The sequence below is a fragment of the Pyrus communis genome, chromosome 2, assembly GCF_963583255.1.
Source record: "Pyrus communis chromosome 2, drPyrComm1.1, whole genome shotgun sequence".
NCBI classification, from domain to species: Eukaryota; Viridiplantae; Streptophyta; class Magnoliopsida; order Rosales; family Rosaceae; genus Pyrus; species Pyrus communis.
The window spans coordinates 35795031-35810184 of record NC_084804.1 but is presented as its reverse complement, the minus strand read 5'-3'; the positions used below and the strand labels follow the sequence as shown (position 1 = coordinate 35810184).

At 38.0% G+C, this 15154-nt stretch overlaps 1 protein-coding gene across 1 annotated transcript; it reads right to left on the bottom strand.

The window, feature by feature from the left end:
* Positions 1–1287: 1287 nt before the first annotated feature.
* LOC137726130 (CLP protease regulatory subunit CLPX3, mitochondrial-like) lies at positions 1288–10101 on the bottom strand. Its single transcript, XM_068465005.1, is given in 17 exon segments — positions 1288–1599; positions 1694–1852; positions 1957–2079; positions 2213–2275; positions 2515–2619; positions 2773–2872; positions 2979–3049; positions 5692–5748; positions 6524–6601; positions 6690–6764; positions 7459–7509; positions 7820–7899; positions 8067–8164; positions 8436–8497; positions 8581–9514; positions 10038–10048; positions 10051–10101. Coding segments are annotated over 17 exon segments (2190 nt in total). The 3' UTR covers positions 1288–1527.
* Positions 10102–15154: the final 5053 nt, after the last annotated feature.

Sequence of the window (15154 nt, the reverse complement as noted above, 5' to 3'; positions counted from 1 at the left end):
TGTACATGAACAGTACCTCAAATCGGAGGTTATGGTTCTTAGTTTTTCCAACAGTTTCATGTCCTAAAAATGGTATAGCTCAACTCCTGAGCTTGAAATGAGTCCAAAAACACCAACAATGACCACAATTCGTGTGGAGAGGTTAGTTTCGAAGTTGTCCGTACAATTGTATGGAAATGGAGGAAAATCCGAAAGAGAGGAAAGAGAGGGAGGGTCCAAGGGTTTTTTTTGGTGTGTGTGGGTGTGTGTATGTCCTAATGGCAACCAACCCAAAACAAAAGAAAACAAATCACCCAAGAAACCAACTAACGTCCAAGGGCAAAATTGTCATTCCATGCCATCAAAGATAACTTTCGGGACGGGCTGTCACATCTCTATTTAAGTAAATAGCAAAATTATAGATAGGGAACTGTACTAGCGACCTACCTAATTTTATAGCCAGTAAATGAGCCTTTATGAGCCTCTAAAATATCTTTCATACCATAACCAATGCCCCAGCTGGTCCTATACATGTGACCCGCTACCAAAAAAAGAATTGCAATAGCTAAATGACGGTGTCAAAAAAAAAAAAAGAATAAAACAAATAATTAAGTAATAACGAAAGAAATAGTAAAGAAGCAATAACAAACCTCTTGATATAACAAGAAATATTTTATTACTTCTTTACTTTCAAGAACTCACAAAAAATCATTGGCGTATCAAATTATCTATCGAGCCATGGAAAAGATTCAACAAAAGACAAAAACAAATCCACTTTCTGTTTTACGTCAAGCAATACGTGGAGTAACTCCTGATATAGCAGTAAAAGCAAGACGTGTAGGCAAATCAACTCGTCAATCCTTATTTATAGTAGCTTAAAGTCCATTCGACATTCATAGAGAGAGAATGATAGAAGATTCAAATTATAAATATATATAATGATTTGAAGCCTATGTGGCATTCATCATTAACCTGTGTAATTAATAAAAATATATCACTGATTCAATCCAAAACAAAACTATATCATTGACACATAGCTTAACAGTAAAATATTTATTGATTTTTTGCTAAATTGCTTAGTTTTAAATTGGGTGCTCACAATCTAATATGAAATTACAGCTTGCCATCCATATGCTGATTATCACACAAATATGTTGTCCACGTGTTTTGACCCCACGTGTGGAAGGAGAAGTTGATAGCTGCCCTAGTTGCCAAAAATATTAGAGCATGCTGCTTTAAAAATGTGGATTCCATCGTCTATGGTTATAGTACAAATGATATTATACGGTATCTACACCTTGCCCAATATAAGATGACTATTTTTTTTTTTTTGTCAACATACTACAAAATTACATGTTGTAAAGAATGTGATAGCCTGTATAAACTAAAATCCACTAATGAAATTCTTCTTTTTAGTTTGATTCCAACCGAAGGTATGATCTAATCTCTATGAAGGGGCAATTACACCAGATTATGAATGCTATTTTTACGAATAATAATACAAAAATTTTACAGATTTTTGTAACAATGAGTATGGTGGTATAAGTGTTACATGCTCATAGCCCTGGATGACTGTTCTGATTCACCCTCCGCCTCCCCTTCGGCCGCCTCTACATTTTCCTGCACACGTTGATTGATATTTAAATTGTTAGTACGCGATCGCTTCACAGAACCATAAAGGAATATGCACATGCAATCATTAGTTGGATCATGCCATTGAGTCCTTCAAGCTGATTTCATGCAAGTATCTTTCCAATGCACCATCCCCTCGAACAATCTTCCCTCCACATCCATGCGCATTTACCGTACCAACCGACTCCTCATCAACCACTACAGCATCTATTCTATCCTTTCCTGTCTTAACATCAGGAATCTGAGACAAGCACGTCAAAACAATTTTTTAGCAAATATTTTTTGTATTTAAAAACATTCCCATGCTAGAATTATTTTTTACGAAAACCATGGATTCTTGCACACCTCGTACATGGCTTCAGTTAGAATGCTTTCCAAAAGTGCTCTTAAACCCCTGGCACCGGTATTCTTAGCCATTGCTTTGTTTGCAATTAGTCTCAGTGCATTCTCCATGAAATGTAGCTTCACCTGAAGTGGGGTACAAGGTCTCATCAAACAGAAGCTTGACTCTAGTTCAATTAAACACATTGGAAGAGAGGTTTTGGGAGGGTGGGGCTAGGTTTTGCGTTCCTAAACACAGAATCAAACGCAAAATGCTTACATTATTCATGCCAAATAATTTCTTGTACTGCTTGCCAAGAGCATTTTTTGGTTCCATCAGGACCTGTAAATGAAAAGTTATATGAAGAAAATGGTAATACATGCTTCTATACATGTAAGAAAGCCAGGCTACGTACATCAGTCTAAAAAGTGTAGCAGGCTCGTATACATCTGGTTTGCTTTCTGACTAAACTATTTGTATGTCTACGAGACTACTAGTTAAAAAGAACTACCAAACAGAAATGATACCAGGTCAAGAACCAGAAGGGTGCTGATTCCAAGAACAAATGCATTTATGTATACCTGAACAAGTTGGTCCTCAGTTAAAGCTGATAAACTAACTAACATTGGAAAACGTCCAATAAACTCTGGTATGAGTCCATAAGCAATGAGATCAGTACTTTCAACCTGGAAAATAAAAAGAGTAGCATTTAGACCCCATTTTCAGGAATTCTTTCCGATTAACTTATTCATTTTTCACTTTTTTTCATTCTTCTTTTGGGGTGCAGGGGTGTTAAATTTTAATGCATCACGCTGATTTGAAAGGTCCCTGATTCATACCAATTCAAGTAAAGATGACGTCACCACTGAATTGATCACACCACCAGCTCTCATGTTTGCACGGACAGGAGCACCGAAACCAATAGAAGAATCTTGTCGTCTGGTCAGAATGATAGATACTTTCATAGCAGATTCTTTTGAGAAAAAAATTTGGTAGAGGAGGGGGAGAAACAAGAGATGATTAGGGGAATGATACATTTGGTTACCTCTCTGAAATGGTTTTTTCCAGATCAATAAATGCTCCGCCACAAATAAAAAGGATATCTTTCGTATCTATCTGTAGATCATTTACAAGCATTTTAAGAATAAACCATAAGAGAAACAATATGTATGAATATTGGTAAGAAATAACTAATAACTAGATGCAAGTAAAGACTTATGTTTTATTTTCCTCTTTGGGATGGTGGTTAAAATTTAGAACCAAATACCCAATGGAGTAACGCTTAGAAAGACATCAATTATCGTTCATATATTAAATAACTGTATGCTTTGACACAAGTGAATGCACAATTAAAACACAAGGCTTATTTCATCAATACTAATCAGCTCACAACTTACAATTCAACACTCCCCTCTAAGTTTTGAGCTGATTCCACACGAATCATGTCCTTAAGGTATCAAGTTTAATTAATTTTAAAAGGTTCGGAACCAAATAGAATTTATCATTTTGAGGTTGTACATGTCTAATTCTGTAATGTCTGTATGAAAAAAACAAGTATGCTCCTATTTACACTACTTGAATAAAAACAAGTTCATACGGCAAAAGGAAAATAGTAATTAGCAATTATTATTGAAAAAAAAGGTTGGAAAATCCTCCCATACTTTTCTCTCCCACACTATTCCCTCTTCTTGTTCTCAACTTCTCCAGCAAAAATTGTTTCACATGCATAGCTTGTGTCATCTCACTAGTTTTGCTAATAAGGCAAGCTCATTAATAGGAAAAAATACAGAGCAGAGGACAAGAAGTCCTCAATAGGAAAAACCAAAGACTAAATGCAGCTCAACAAGAAAGCTAAAGCCTGGCACAATAAGCTACATAACAACAGCACTCCAATGCTGATGAATAAACTAGGAAAAAAAACTGCATATAAATGGCATAACTCTCAACAGAAACTAAGTTTTGGGTAAATCCCAGGTTTGATAACAACTATGCCTATAAGTGCATCAACGTGAAGGAAAGGACGAGGAAGTCCCTAGCTAGGGGACTGGGTCATGAGATAAGAGATGACATACGTACTACTTGGGCCTTCAATTATGGCTAATTCGCATGCAAATATATTTTGAAGGAAATCGTCTTTCCAGGAGAGAGATTTACTTGTTAAATCAGTCTTAAAGTACCCCAATTATATTTCATGCTTCCTTTTAGCTTGTCAAGTACTGAGGTTATGAGATTAGAGAGGATGTACCACCAAATAAATTTAAATATTGTGCAGTGATCAAGAGAAAGAGGAGGATTAGCAATTGCAAAATTTACTAGAAAGGAATAAATGTGGTCAAGGTACATGGCTGTGGCATTTCCCTCAAGTGCAGGATTAATTAATTATGGTGTTCTATCATTAAGAGTAAACATGGTGTGTATTCCAATAGGTAGGACTCTTTGGCTGTGGAGGAAGGCTCTTTCAATTTCTCGTGGAAAAAAACCACAATCTGGTTTTGTATAAATTAGTGGTTGAAACTACGGAAATAATTCTAGAACTTGTGTCAGGGAAGACAGTGGTATGGTGACTCCTTTTTCCAAAATTTGTTTGCTAATCTATGCTGATCTTTTTTTCACAATATGGTAATGATGTAATCTCATTGAATCCACTTGGATTTGACAAAACATGTTTCTTCCTGTAAACCCTTTTTTATTTCTATGTTGGAAAATTAAAGTGTTCTAGTTTCTGTTATCTGTATAACTATAACATGATTTGGAAGGGAGCATACCTACTAAAGTACAAAACTGGTTTGGCTGGTGGCATATGGGAAAAAAAAAAAATACTGGTAACATGCCCAGAAAAAAAAAAAAACTTTTGTTGTCTTCAAATCAACGTGTTTTGTGCAAGAAACTGGCGCAATTGCTGATCATTTTTATTTTGCATTGCATTCTTCTTTCATTTCAAAAGTATAGAAAGGGGTCAAATAAGGATGTTTTTTATGTCTGGCCAGGCCACAGAAATCTGACCTTATGCAGTCTGGCTCAAAAAGATTGGAGGGAAAGAAATACAAGAATCTTCCTGACATGGTGGCGAAGTGGTTTTCATTGTCTCTTTGGACGTCTTTGTCTAATTACTTAGGAATATTTTGTTGGTGTAAATCATCTTCACTGAAAGATCTGAGTTGATAACAAGTTATTACTTGTTATCTTAATTGTAGTTTCTGCAGAACATTTCTTAGACGGCATCCTGCTCGGCCGGATACCAGGCTGCTCAACCAGCACTTCTGTCCACACAAGGGTACTTTGGGCTGTTTTGTTTTTTCAGACCTTTTTAGGCTTATGATTTAAGTTATAGTTCAGGGTTGTTATAACTTAAAATTAAAATGTAAAGAAATAAGTTGCGGCCTCAAAGTGCCGCTTGTTAGAACTTAGAAATGAATCATGCAAGTGGAACCCTGCGCTCTTGAAGTTTTTTTTTTTTTTTTGTTTAGTTGAACTTTCCTGCCCGCTTCCCCTTACAAGCTTTTTTTCTCAACTACTAATTTGGAACATTTAATAAAAAGTTTTTCTCCTACAGCTTAAATTTCTAAATGAAAAAAAAAAATAATAAGAACACACATTTTAAGGTGCACATAGGTCAATTAGGAGTTGTATAAGGATATGCATATATTCAATACCAAATAGAATTAGGAATTCTTAGGTTCTAACAACAGTGGGATAACCAGCATGATTTAACATATTTGAGAGTGAGAAAATATGTCAGAAACTTAAAAGTTCTATACCTGTATGTTATCACCCCGAGGATGCTTCCTTGCACCCTTCTCAGGAACATTCACTATCTAAACAAGAAGAAATATATTACTCTTCAGTCGTCAGAGAAACCATGCTGATAACTTTATAACTCCGATTTTATAAGGCTATGAAAATACATTACAAATAAACCTGCGTTTAATGCAGTATGCAGCACAAAATTAGTCTGTGCTTCTACGAACAATCATCCCAAGAAAAATTAAAGCAAAAACTCAAAACAAAAAACAAGAATGTTCAATTTTTATTTTGCAACTTTAGGAGTATTTTCAAATACCAACTCCAAAGTTTCTCTTGCAATGCTAGAGAAGTTAATGTACACTGAGGTAATTGGGAAGACAACAAAATATTACTTTTGGGGATTTTTTTTCTCTCTTATGTGTATGCATTTACTTTCTCATTTCTATTTGATGTTATTTTTCCTCGGTTTTATTACATATGGTAGCTTGATTACTTAGCGCTTTCGCTAAGGATCTAATCAAAGTCAAAATTGGAATTCTATGTCAAGTTTTCAAAACTAACGAATTGGTGTATATAAATGGGCACTCTTTATAATCGATCCTTATGTTTAGTGATTGATTTGAGAAAACAAGAATAAAGCGAATTGATAAGAGTTGCTTTGTTCTAAATTAAAAATACATAAAAAGATACTTACATCTGTCATGGACTTAAAAGACACTAAAAGAGTACTGACTAGAGAACGCAACAGCAACAATTCAATTTGTTTCCGTGCATCCAAACAAGATAAATTAGTTGGTAAATAAATAATTTTCTGAGCAACACTTTAGTGTTTAGCAACTGACTCACAGTTCCTTCGAGCATTTTCAATAAAGCCTGCTGAACACCCTCTCCTGAAACATCTCTGCTAATGTTTAAACTCTCAGCCTGAAAACCAAATCTGAAGAAACTAAGACTTTGATGATACCTATGACCATGATCAATAAAATAAAATAAGAAAGGGCAAATGCAGCACCTTTTTGGTTATCTTGTCAACTTCGTCAATGTAAACTATCCCTTGTTGAGCTGCTTGTACATTAAACTCAGCTGCCTATTTACAGGATCAACTATGTGAGTTAACTGATATGAATATAAAAGGCAAGCACAAGGTTAGAAGACTAATGAATGCTTACAATCAAGAACAACAACAAAAAGTACCAGAACATGGAAAGTTTTGTAGATGACTTAGATAGTTAGATGTCGTTGAGTCAGCAGAAATTTGCATTGCTATATCAAAAACCACTCTAACTAGACCAGCCAAATCAAATGAGAACAGTACATGAGCATGTGGATGAAGAATACGAGCAAGAAAATTATTAATTTTGCCCACTCATAGAGTTCAAAAGAAGTAACTTTGTCCTTACAAGTTTGATGTGACCTATCCACTGCATGGAAATGACCATCAGTATCCTCAGGAACCTCCCCTCTCATTAGTTACATAGAAGTGCAACCATAACGCATTAACAATCATATAAAATAACAAGCAAGGGTGAGGGGGAAGAGGAGGAAAAAGGCTATATTCATAGTTCATACACTCACATCGCAACGAAAGAAGGGAAGTCATACAATTTCAAAGAGTATTAGATGTTCAGAATACAAAGGGCAAGAATAAAACACATACAAATGCATGCACACATTCCTCCAGAAAATTGGAAATAAAGATGAAACATATTACTGCAAGGATAAGAAACAACAAGTTGGATGGCTTTTGAACTGTAACTCCGAAATATTCAAACATCTCATACCATTAGTAGTTTATACAATATTGATTCAACATCTTCTCCAACATAACCAGCCTGCAAAATAGCAGTATTTGCCTCTTTCAGTTATGCAGTAATAGATAACAATAATAATGTGTGCGCGCATATGTGCATGCACATTGAGCCTAAAAAGAATGCATCGTGGTAAGTTATTATGTAAAGCTGGACACAGTGAATTTCTATATTCCATGCTGACCCTCATTATCCAATTGCACTCAGTCCGTAATTTTCAAAAAAAACCAAGTATGCCAAGATCATTAAATCAAATAAAGATACCAACCTTGGTCCATAGGCTAGATTTTGTGTTCTATTTTCAATTCATAATACTTTTCATAAATCAACTTGCCTGTGTTAAAGTTGTTGCATCTGTAATGACAAATGGAACATTCACAAAGCGAGCTAGTGTTTTTGCAAGCAAGGTCTTCCCTGTTTTGCATACAATAACACAGTTAGAAGGGCAGGTTAACTTCTTAAAGGTTCTTCTAACTTAAACTTCCAGATAGCCAGGTTTGGATTTAGATGATTAGTCCAAAGATAAGAAGACTATAAGTGGAGCACCGGTTTTTTTCCAGGTGCTTCAGAAGAAATCATACCGGAGCCAGTTGGGCCCATCAAGAGCACATTGCTCTTTTCTAGCTCCACTTTATCATCGTCATCTACTTTGTTTGGAATTCCTGATTCTGCTCCTGACCTAGCATACAAATCCATTGGTTCAGTTGTATTAAATACATCCACAGAAACAATCGTATGAATTGTCCAACTGCTTACAAAACTGTTATTATGACCAAGATCTTTCGGCTAGGGAGTTTAGAAGTACATACGGATAGTGAGTTCTCAAGTATATATTGGGATTGGATCATGACTAGTGAACATGTGTTGCATTGTTGGTTGAAAGACAAAATGAAATGGCATGAGTAATTGCAGCATGAATTTGATCAAGAAAAATAAAAATGAAAACGAACCCTTTTTTTAAGGAGGCGTGATATATCCTTTTGTAGTGGTTATAAACGGCCACAGAGAGCACCTGCAACAGAACGTTTATACAAAAATTATCCATCCACACTCCACCCAAATGCTAACAAAGAAACGAAAAGGGAATAAAGCTACCTTTTTGGCTCTTTGTTGGCCTATAACGAACTTGTCAAGACCCTTGCAGATCTCCTTAGGGGTGGGCAAATTGTTTCCCAAATTGGAACCGCCCCAAGCATTCTTGTCTCCAGCATCCCTAGTCCCAGGGGGCACAGAAGCCCGAATGACATTAACTCCAGGGGCAAAAGGAGGGCCCGGGGGAGTATGCACGGCCAGTCCATTGCCTGGGGGCGGAGACGGAGGCCAGTTCTCAGGTGGGTCCGCCCCATTGGCATATGACCTCAAACTATCCCAGAAAGACACCCTCAGCCCGTTGTTATTAGTATTGGGCTCGGAATCTGCTCCTCCGTTATTGCTGCCATTTCGGGAAGAATGGGACTTCTTGTTGTTGTCAGAGTTGTTGGTTTTGGTGGCGCTGCGATTGGAAGAGGAGGAGGAGGAGGAGGTGGTGGTGTTGGTGAGCCTCCCAATCTCTACGAAGGTGCCCTGGAGGGGAGCAATCTGGTGGGGTCGGAAGTAGTAGGCTGTTTTGCAATTGGGGCAGAGATTGAGGGCCTGATACTGACGAATCTCAGAGTCAGAGTTTCCAGAGGCAGATGTTGCAGAGGTGGAGGCGGCCTTGGCCTTGGTGGTGGAATCATCTGGTGGAGGAGGAGAAGGAGATAAGTTGGGTAAGCGGCGATCGGAGAAGAGGAGGTCCATGCGGTTGAAAGAACATCGGGGACAATTGGCCTCGGCTCTGATTTTGCGGGTACGAACATCGGCGGAGCCGCCGTGGTCCCATTTGTAGCGCTCCTGCAGTCCGATGAAGGAGTCTCGTCGGCGATGGGTTGTGAGGTGGAGGTGGTTCAAGTGCGTGGAGATTGGGGAGACCTGAGTCTGAGAGAAGCGCTGCTGGAGCTGTGGAGCTATTTGCTGAACCTTCTTCAATCTCAACATTCCAGACATTTCACTCAAATTATAATAAATAATAAAAATAATACTTGTAAAATTCAATACAACTGAATCCAATCAATCGAAGCGAGAGCGAGTGAGAGTTTGTATTTGAGTTCGAGACATGAAAGAGATATGGATTGGGATTGGAAGTGAAATTGGGATTGGAAGTGGAATTGGGATCTCCAATGCTATATAATAATCATATTAAGCTATATAACCATCCAAACAAAAAAAAAAAAAAATATATATATATATATATATAAAAAATTATATCCAAACTTAGAGAGAGAGCAAACAGAGAAGAAAGAAAACGTGGGGGTGGGGTGGGGTGGGGTGGGGTGGGGGGGAGTGTTTGTAGGAAGGAGGAAATACAAAAAACTGAAAAACCTGGAAATCCACACGCACACAGCAAGGGCCTAATTTCTGTTTTTGGATGTGTTAAGGAGGAGAGGAGGGAGACTAATTGGCTAACTTTGAAAGTTGGACTGAGTGCGTTGGCGTACATCTACTGGACTGACGCATGTAATGTACGTGCTCACCTAATCGGCTGGCTAATCCCCTCTTCTCCGCTTCCTTCGGCCAACAATTTTTATCATCAGCCATCAGCCCCTACCACCCACCTCCCCACGTTTGCGGTTTTCCCTTATCTATGATCTATATCCAGTTCTCCATCCATGCCCACCATCCAACCATGTCTATTGTCTGCCATCTTTTTCTTGCGTATACCTCTTCTTCCTTTTTTACGCTCCATCTAGAGTTTCCAGTTTCTACTCTACATTTTCCATTTTTAAGATAAAATAATACACCTACATCTTGGCTTTTCTTTCTCCTGCGCAACGTCCAAGCAAAACGCTAAATAATTACCTTATATAAAAAAGAATTTTAACGAAAAATTTCTAGTACTATTCACTTCAACGAAAAATCATATTTTTACACTAAAATGTTCATTCTGATCCCATTCATTTTACCTTCATTTTGTCCTTATCATTAAAACTCAAAGTTTTCAAACCCTTTTCATTAGTTTTCCTTATATAAAAAAGTTTAAAAAAAACTTTAATTCAAATGTGAAACTTTCATGGCCCGTCGAAACAATAGAGGGGAATAGTTGTAGTTTAAATTCTCTCTAAAATTAAAATTTTATACAAAACTGCCTCAATTATGGGTCAAACCACAAATTCATATCTCATGTTTTAAACATTGCAATGTCATATTTCAACTTATGAATTCATTGCAATGTCAGACATCCGTTCAATTTTCTGTCAATTTAAATGTTAAATAATGACGTGATGACACACCCCTTTTCGGAATGTCCACTAGGACCCCGAATCGAGGTGTGTTGGCCGACACTAGAAAGGCGACGAATTCATAAAGTGTGATAATGTATAAAATGTGAATAAATTAAAATCTAAAAGTGCCTAAGTAGGCAAGTGCGCGATGAGCGGGTCTGGACCCATTTCACACGCATAGGTATAGTACAGTAAGGTAAGATAATGACTATATCACCATAAGAAACATTTGTACTGAAAAGTGCCACGAATTCTCGTCGATACTGCTGCTAGAACCTAGAGGGGTGCAAAAATAGAAAATGTGAGTGAGTGAAACAAAACTTTTCAAACCAATTTCAATTACCAAAGGCAATAGCCCTTCTCTGTAACACCTGTATAATTTCCCATAAATAACAGGCGTGACTATAACTCAAAACCATAACCAAAATAACAGTCTCACAGTTATGCCGTGTCAAATATCTTAACAATAATAAGTAACCCAGGTGAAATAAATCAATATGAAATGGTATGTCAGCCAGATCCACCTATTGTGGCATGTACGGCTGAACCAATAGCTCATCAAAATGCTAGCCGGAGTCACCTCACATGACCTGTACGGCTTATCCATATCTCATCAATCAATGCTAGCATATAAGTCGAGAGTCACCTATAGTGACCTGTACAACTTATCCATATCTCATCAATCAATGCTAGTACATAAGTCGGGAGTCACCTATAGTGACCTGTACAACTTATCCATATCTCATCAATCAATGCTAGCACATAAGTCAGGAGTCACCTATAGTGACATGTACGACTTATCCATATCTCATCAATCAATGCTGGCACATAAGTCGGGAGTCACCTATAGTGACCTCTACGACTTATCCATATCTCATCAATCGATGCTAACACATAAGTCGGGAGTCAACTATAGTGACCTGTATGACTTAATATATAGCTCATCAAACATCCCTGCACACAAGTCGGAATCACCTCTAGTGGTCTGTACGACAGGACTGGGTGTAAATAAGTATGCTCAAGTGCTACGATCACGTGAAGACTGTGCGAATAATCGTGGGTCACCTACGAGTCGGAACCACCTATAGTGGTCTGTACGACAAGCATGTGCACCTACCTTGAGTCCAAGGTGAGCGTAAGGTGCGGGAGGTGAACATCACGCGAAGGACTGTGCCCTAGCCACGGGCGGAAACACTAACACCGGGGTGCAGGTTTATGAGTTCTCAATGCATCTCAATATAACATGTACAACTGCTCTACTGCCAAGCATTGAGCAGAATAGTGAGGAGATGGCCACAAGCTTAGATCTGGCAAAGGAGAAGCGCGAGCAGACCATTACCCGCATTGCAGCCTAACAGCAGCAGCTCCTCTCTAGCTATAACAAAAGGGCCAAGATCCGGCAGTTCCAGCCCAAAGATCTAGTGCTAAGAAAAGCCTTCATCATTGCCCACAGAGAAGGCTCCAAAAAAATGGATCACATCTAGGAAGGTCCGTACAAGATCAACAGAGTAGGCGGCAAGAGTAATTACACCCTCGCCACCAGGAAACAACAAAAAGATCGAAAAGCAGTGGAGCGCCTACAATCTGAGGAAGTACCATGTGTGACCTCCCACTACATCAAAGGCCGAAGACTCAAGCAGCTCGACGGAGACCACCTCACAAGCCGAGGACTATCCAGTTGCTATGTAGTTCCTACGTTACAGCTAAGTTTTCGTTAGTTTCACTCGTTTTTCAACGGCATTAGGGAATATTCCGTTAAATAATAGAATATTCTATTTAAAAACTAACGGAGTTACCTAACGCTGTCAGTATATTCTGTCAAAGTTGACGGAATATTCTCCTCCTTCTCTAGTGGGCTTCGCCGGAGCTGCCTCCTGCCGCCGTCTGTTACACCGAATTCTGGAAAATTTTCAAACTTCAATATCTTCTTCATTTTTCATCTAAAATCCATGAATTTTATATGGATTTGAAGCTCTTGAAGAATAGAACTTAACAATACCTATTTGAGCTCCTAAAAACGATGGAAAATGGTTGGAATAAAGCTTGGAAAACCCCGGCCAAATTGAAATTTCATGAATCCTCTTATCCCAACGTCAACTCCACCCTAAAACTACTCTAGGGTCGCTATGGAGTTGATTAAGAGCTTCCTTAAGCTTTTAAACTTTGTGGAATGTCCACAATCACGACGGAGCAGCAAAGCACCTCGCCAGAGCTTGTGAGTTCTTAGGTTTCCGAAGTCTATTCCTCAACCTAATGGTATGGATGAACTCATAACCTTGAGAGAAGTATGATGGTAGTATCAATAGGGTTGATTCGTGGAAATTTTGGTGAGTTTGGGAATGATGGTCGTACGGTGTACGAACGAGGGAAATTTCGAGAATATGAGGGAAAGGGTGAAGGATTGCACATGTGTATGTGTGCGTGTGTGGTCATGGGTTGGCCAAAATAAAAAGGATCACAAGCCCTGATTGGGCTATGGGATTTAGGGTCTAATTAATTAGTCCAAAGGAAATAAAATAAACCCAGAAATTCTACTTGGGCTCAAGGTTGTAAGAAAGAAGATAACTGGTGGATATGTGACAGGCAACCCAAAAATTAAATCCTACCAAATCTCGCTCTTAAATTATCGTAATACTTTCATTAGGAATCCAATTGGACCCTAACTTGCGTCGACGTGCTCGTGACGTCGAGTACGATTTAATTACATCAGCGAGGAAGATAATTTAAAATTACAAATGTACATCCACATCACAAAACCACAAGGGCATTATCGTCACTTTACATACTTGGGAATAAAAATATATAATAATTTTTGACGGGTCGTCACACACATGTGATTCTCTGTTTATAATTTGTACACTTCAGTAAAATAGTTCACAATTTTTAAGTTTAATAAATAGTGTTTACGAAATAGTTTACAATTTGCTTCATTTATAAATAGAATTTAAATTTATGGAAATAGTATAATCTGGGATGGGTTCACAAACTAGTATAAATATATATTACGCTATTACACAAACTAGTGTGATTCTCTGTTTATAATTTGGATATTCAATAAATAGTTCAAATTTTTTTAAAGTTTAATAAATAATGTTTATGAAACAGTTTACAAATTCCTTCATTTATAAATAGAATTGTAATTTTTCTAGAATATACACATAATACACTCCAATTGTACATTTTTATTTCTAATTTATTTAGTCATAGGAATCATATGAAGATTTATGCAGGTATAAAAATGTTTTGCTCATAAATAGTATTTCATTTTGGTATGTTTCAGATATAGTGTGTACTCATACTGATTCCTATTTGTTTACAATCAAGTTGCATTCTAATAAAAAATGTATTTACAGATGGTTTCAGTTAGAATAATTGTACAAATGTCAAACTCAACCAAAGCTAGTGTTAAAATGATATCAAAAACAACAAAGAAGACGCAACAAATGAAAGTGCTTGGAGAAATAGAAAATATATCACATAAAACTTTGCCATACCTTTCCCACGAATTGTGGGCCGTTATCAGTGACGATGGACTGTGGGATGCCAAATCGGCAAATGATGTTCCTCCATATGAAGTGCTTTATGTCCGTTTAAGTCATGGTCGTCTTGGGCTCTGCTTCTACCCATTTGGTGAAGTAATATGTTGCCACAATCATCATGCCTCTGCCCAGGTGGCATAAGTCCTACCAGATCTATTACCTATTCCATGAACGGCCAAGGACTTAAATCAGGATCCATTCAGTTAATCGGGACTCGTATGCGGGTGTAGCTTGCTGGCAGACAGTGCTGGTATCGGTTTGTAGTGCTGGTAGTGGTCACACTTTTGTACTAACTTCTTAGCATCTTGGTGCATGGTAGGGAGTCGTGGAGCTGGGGCCATGTTACACATAGCAGGAGATGCTCGACTGCCGGTATTGGACCATTCTATAGTTAAATTATGGAGCAAGGGTCGGCTAGGGCTGTGTGATGCCCAGTAGGAGGTCGTGCTCAACTCTCGGTACATGTTGCTCCTATGTAGAATCTTTTAGGGTGATGAGGACAAACCTTGTTTCCGAGTATGTCCTTCCAGTGTTCGTTTGCCCTTGGCGTGCCTTTTGTGCCGAGTTGTTACGTTCGTTAGAAAACTTCGCATCCGCCAGGATCTATGCCTTTATCATCGAGCGTTTGGATTGGGCGGAATAATGCGTCATGAGGATGACTGCGTGCGTTTGAAGGTAAAACTTAAGCTTTCGGATTGCAACAACTATTGCCAAAGTTAGCTTTTGAATTTCTGATAGCATCGATGAGAGCTTTTGAACAATGAAATACAGGTAGTCGGGCCCCCAGCTCTTCTCGTATGATGGTAGAGCTTATTGCTACTTCAGATACCG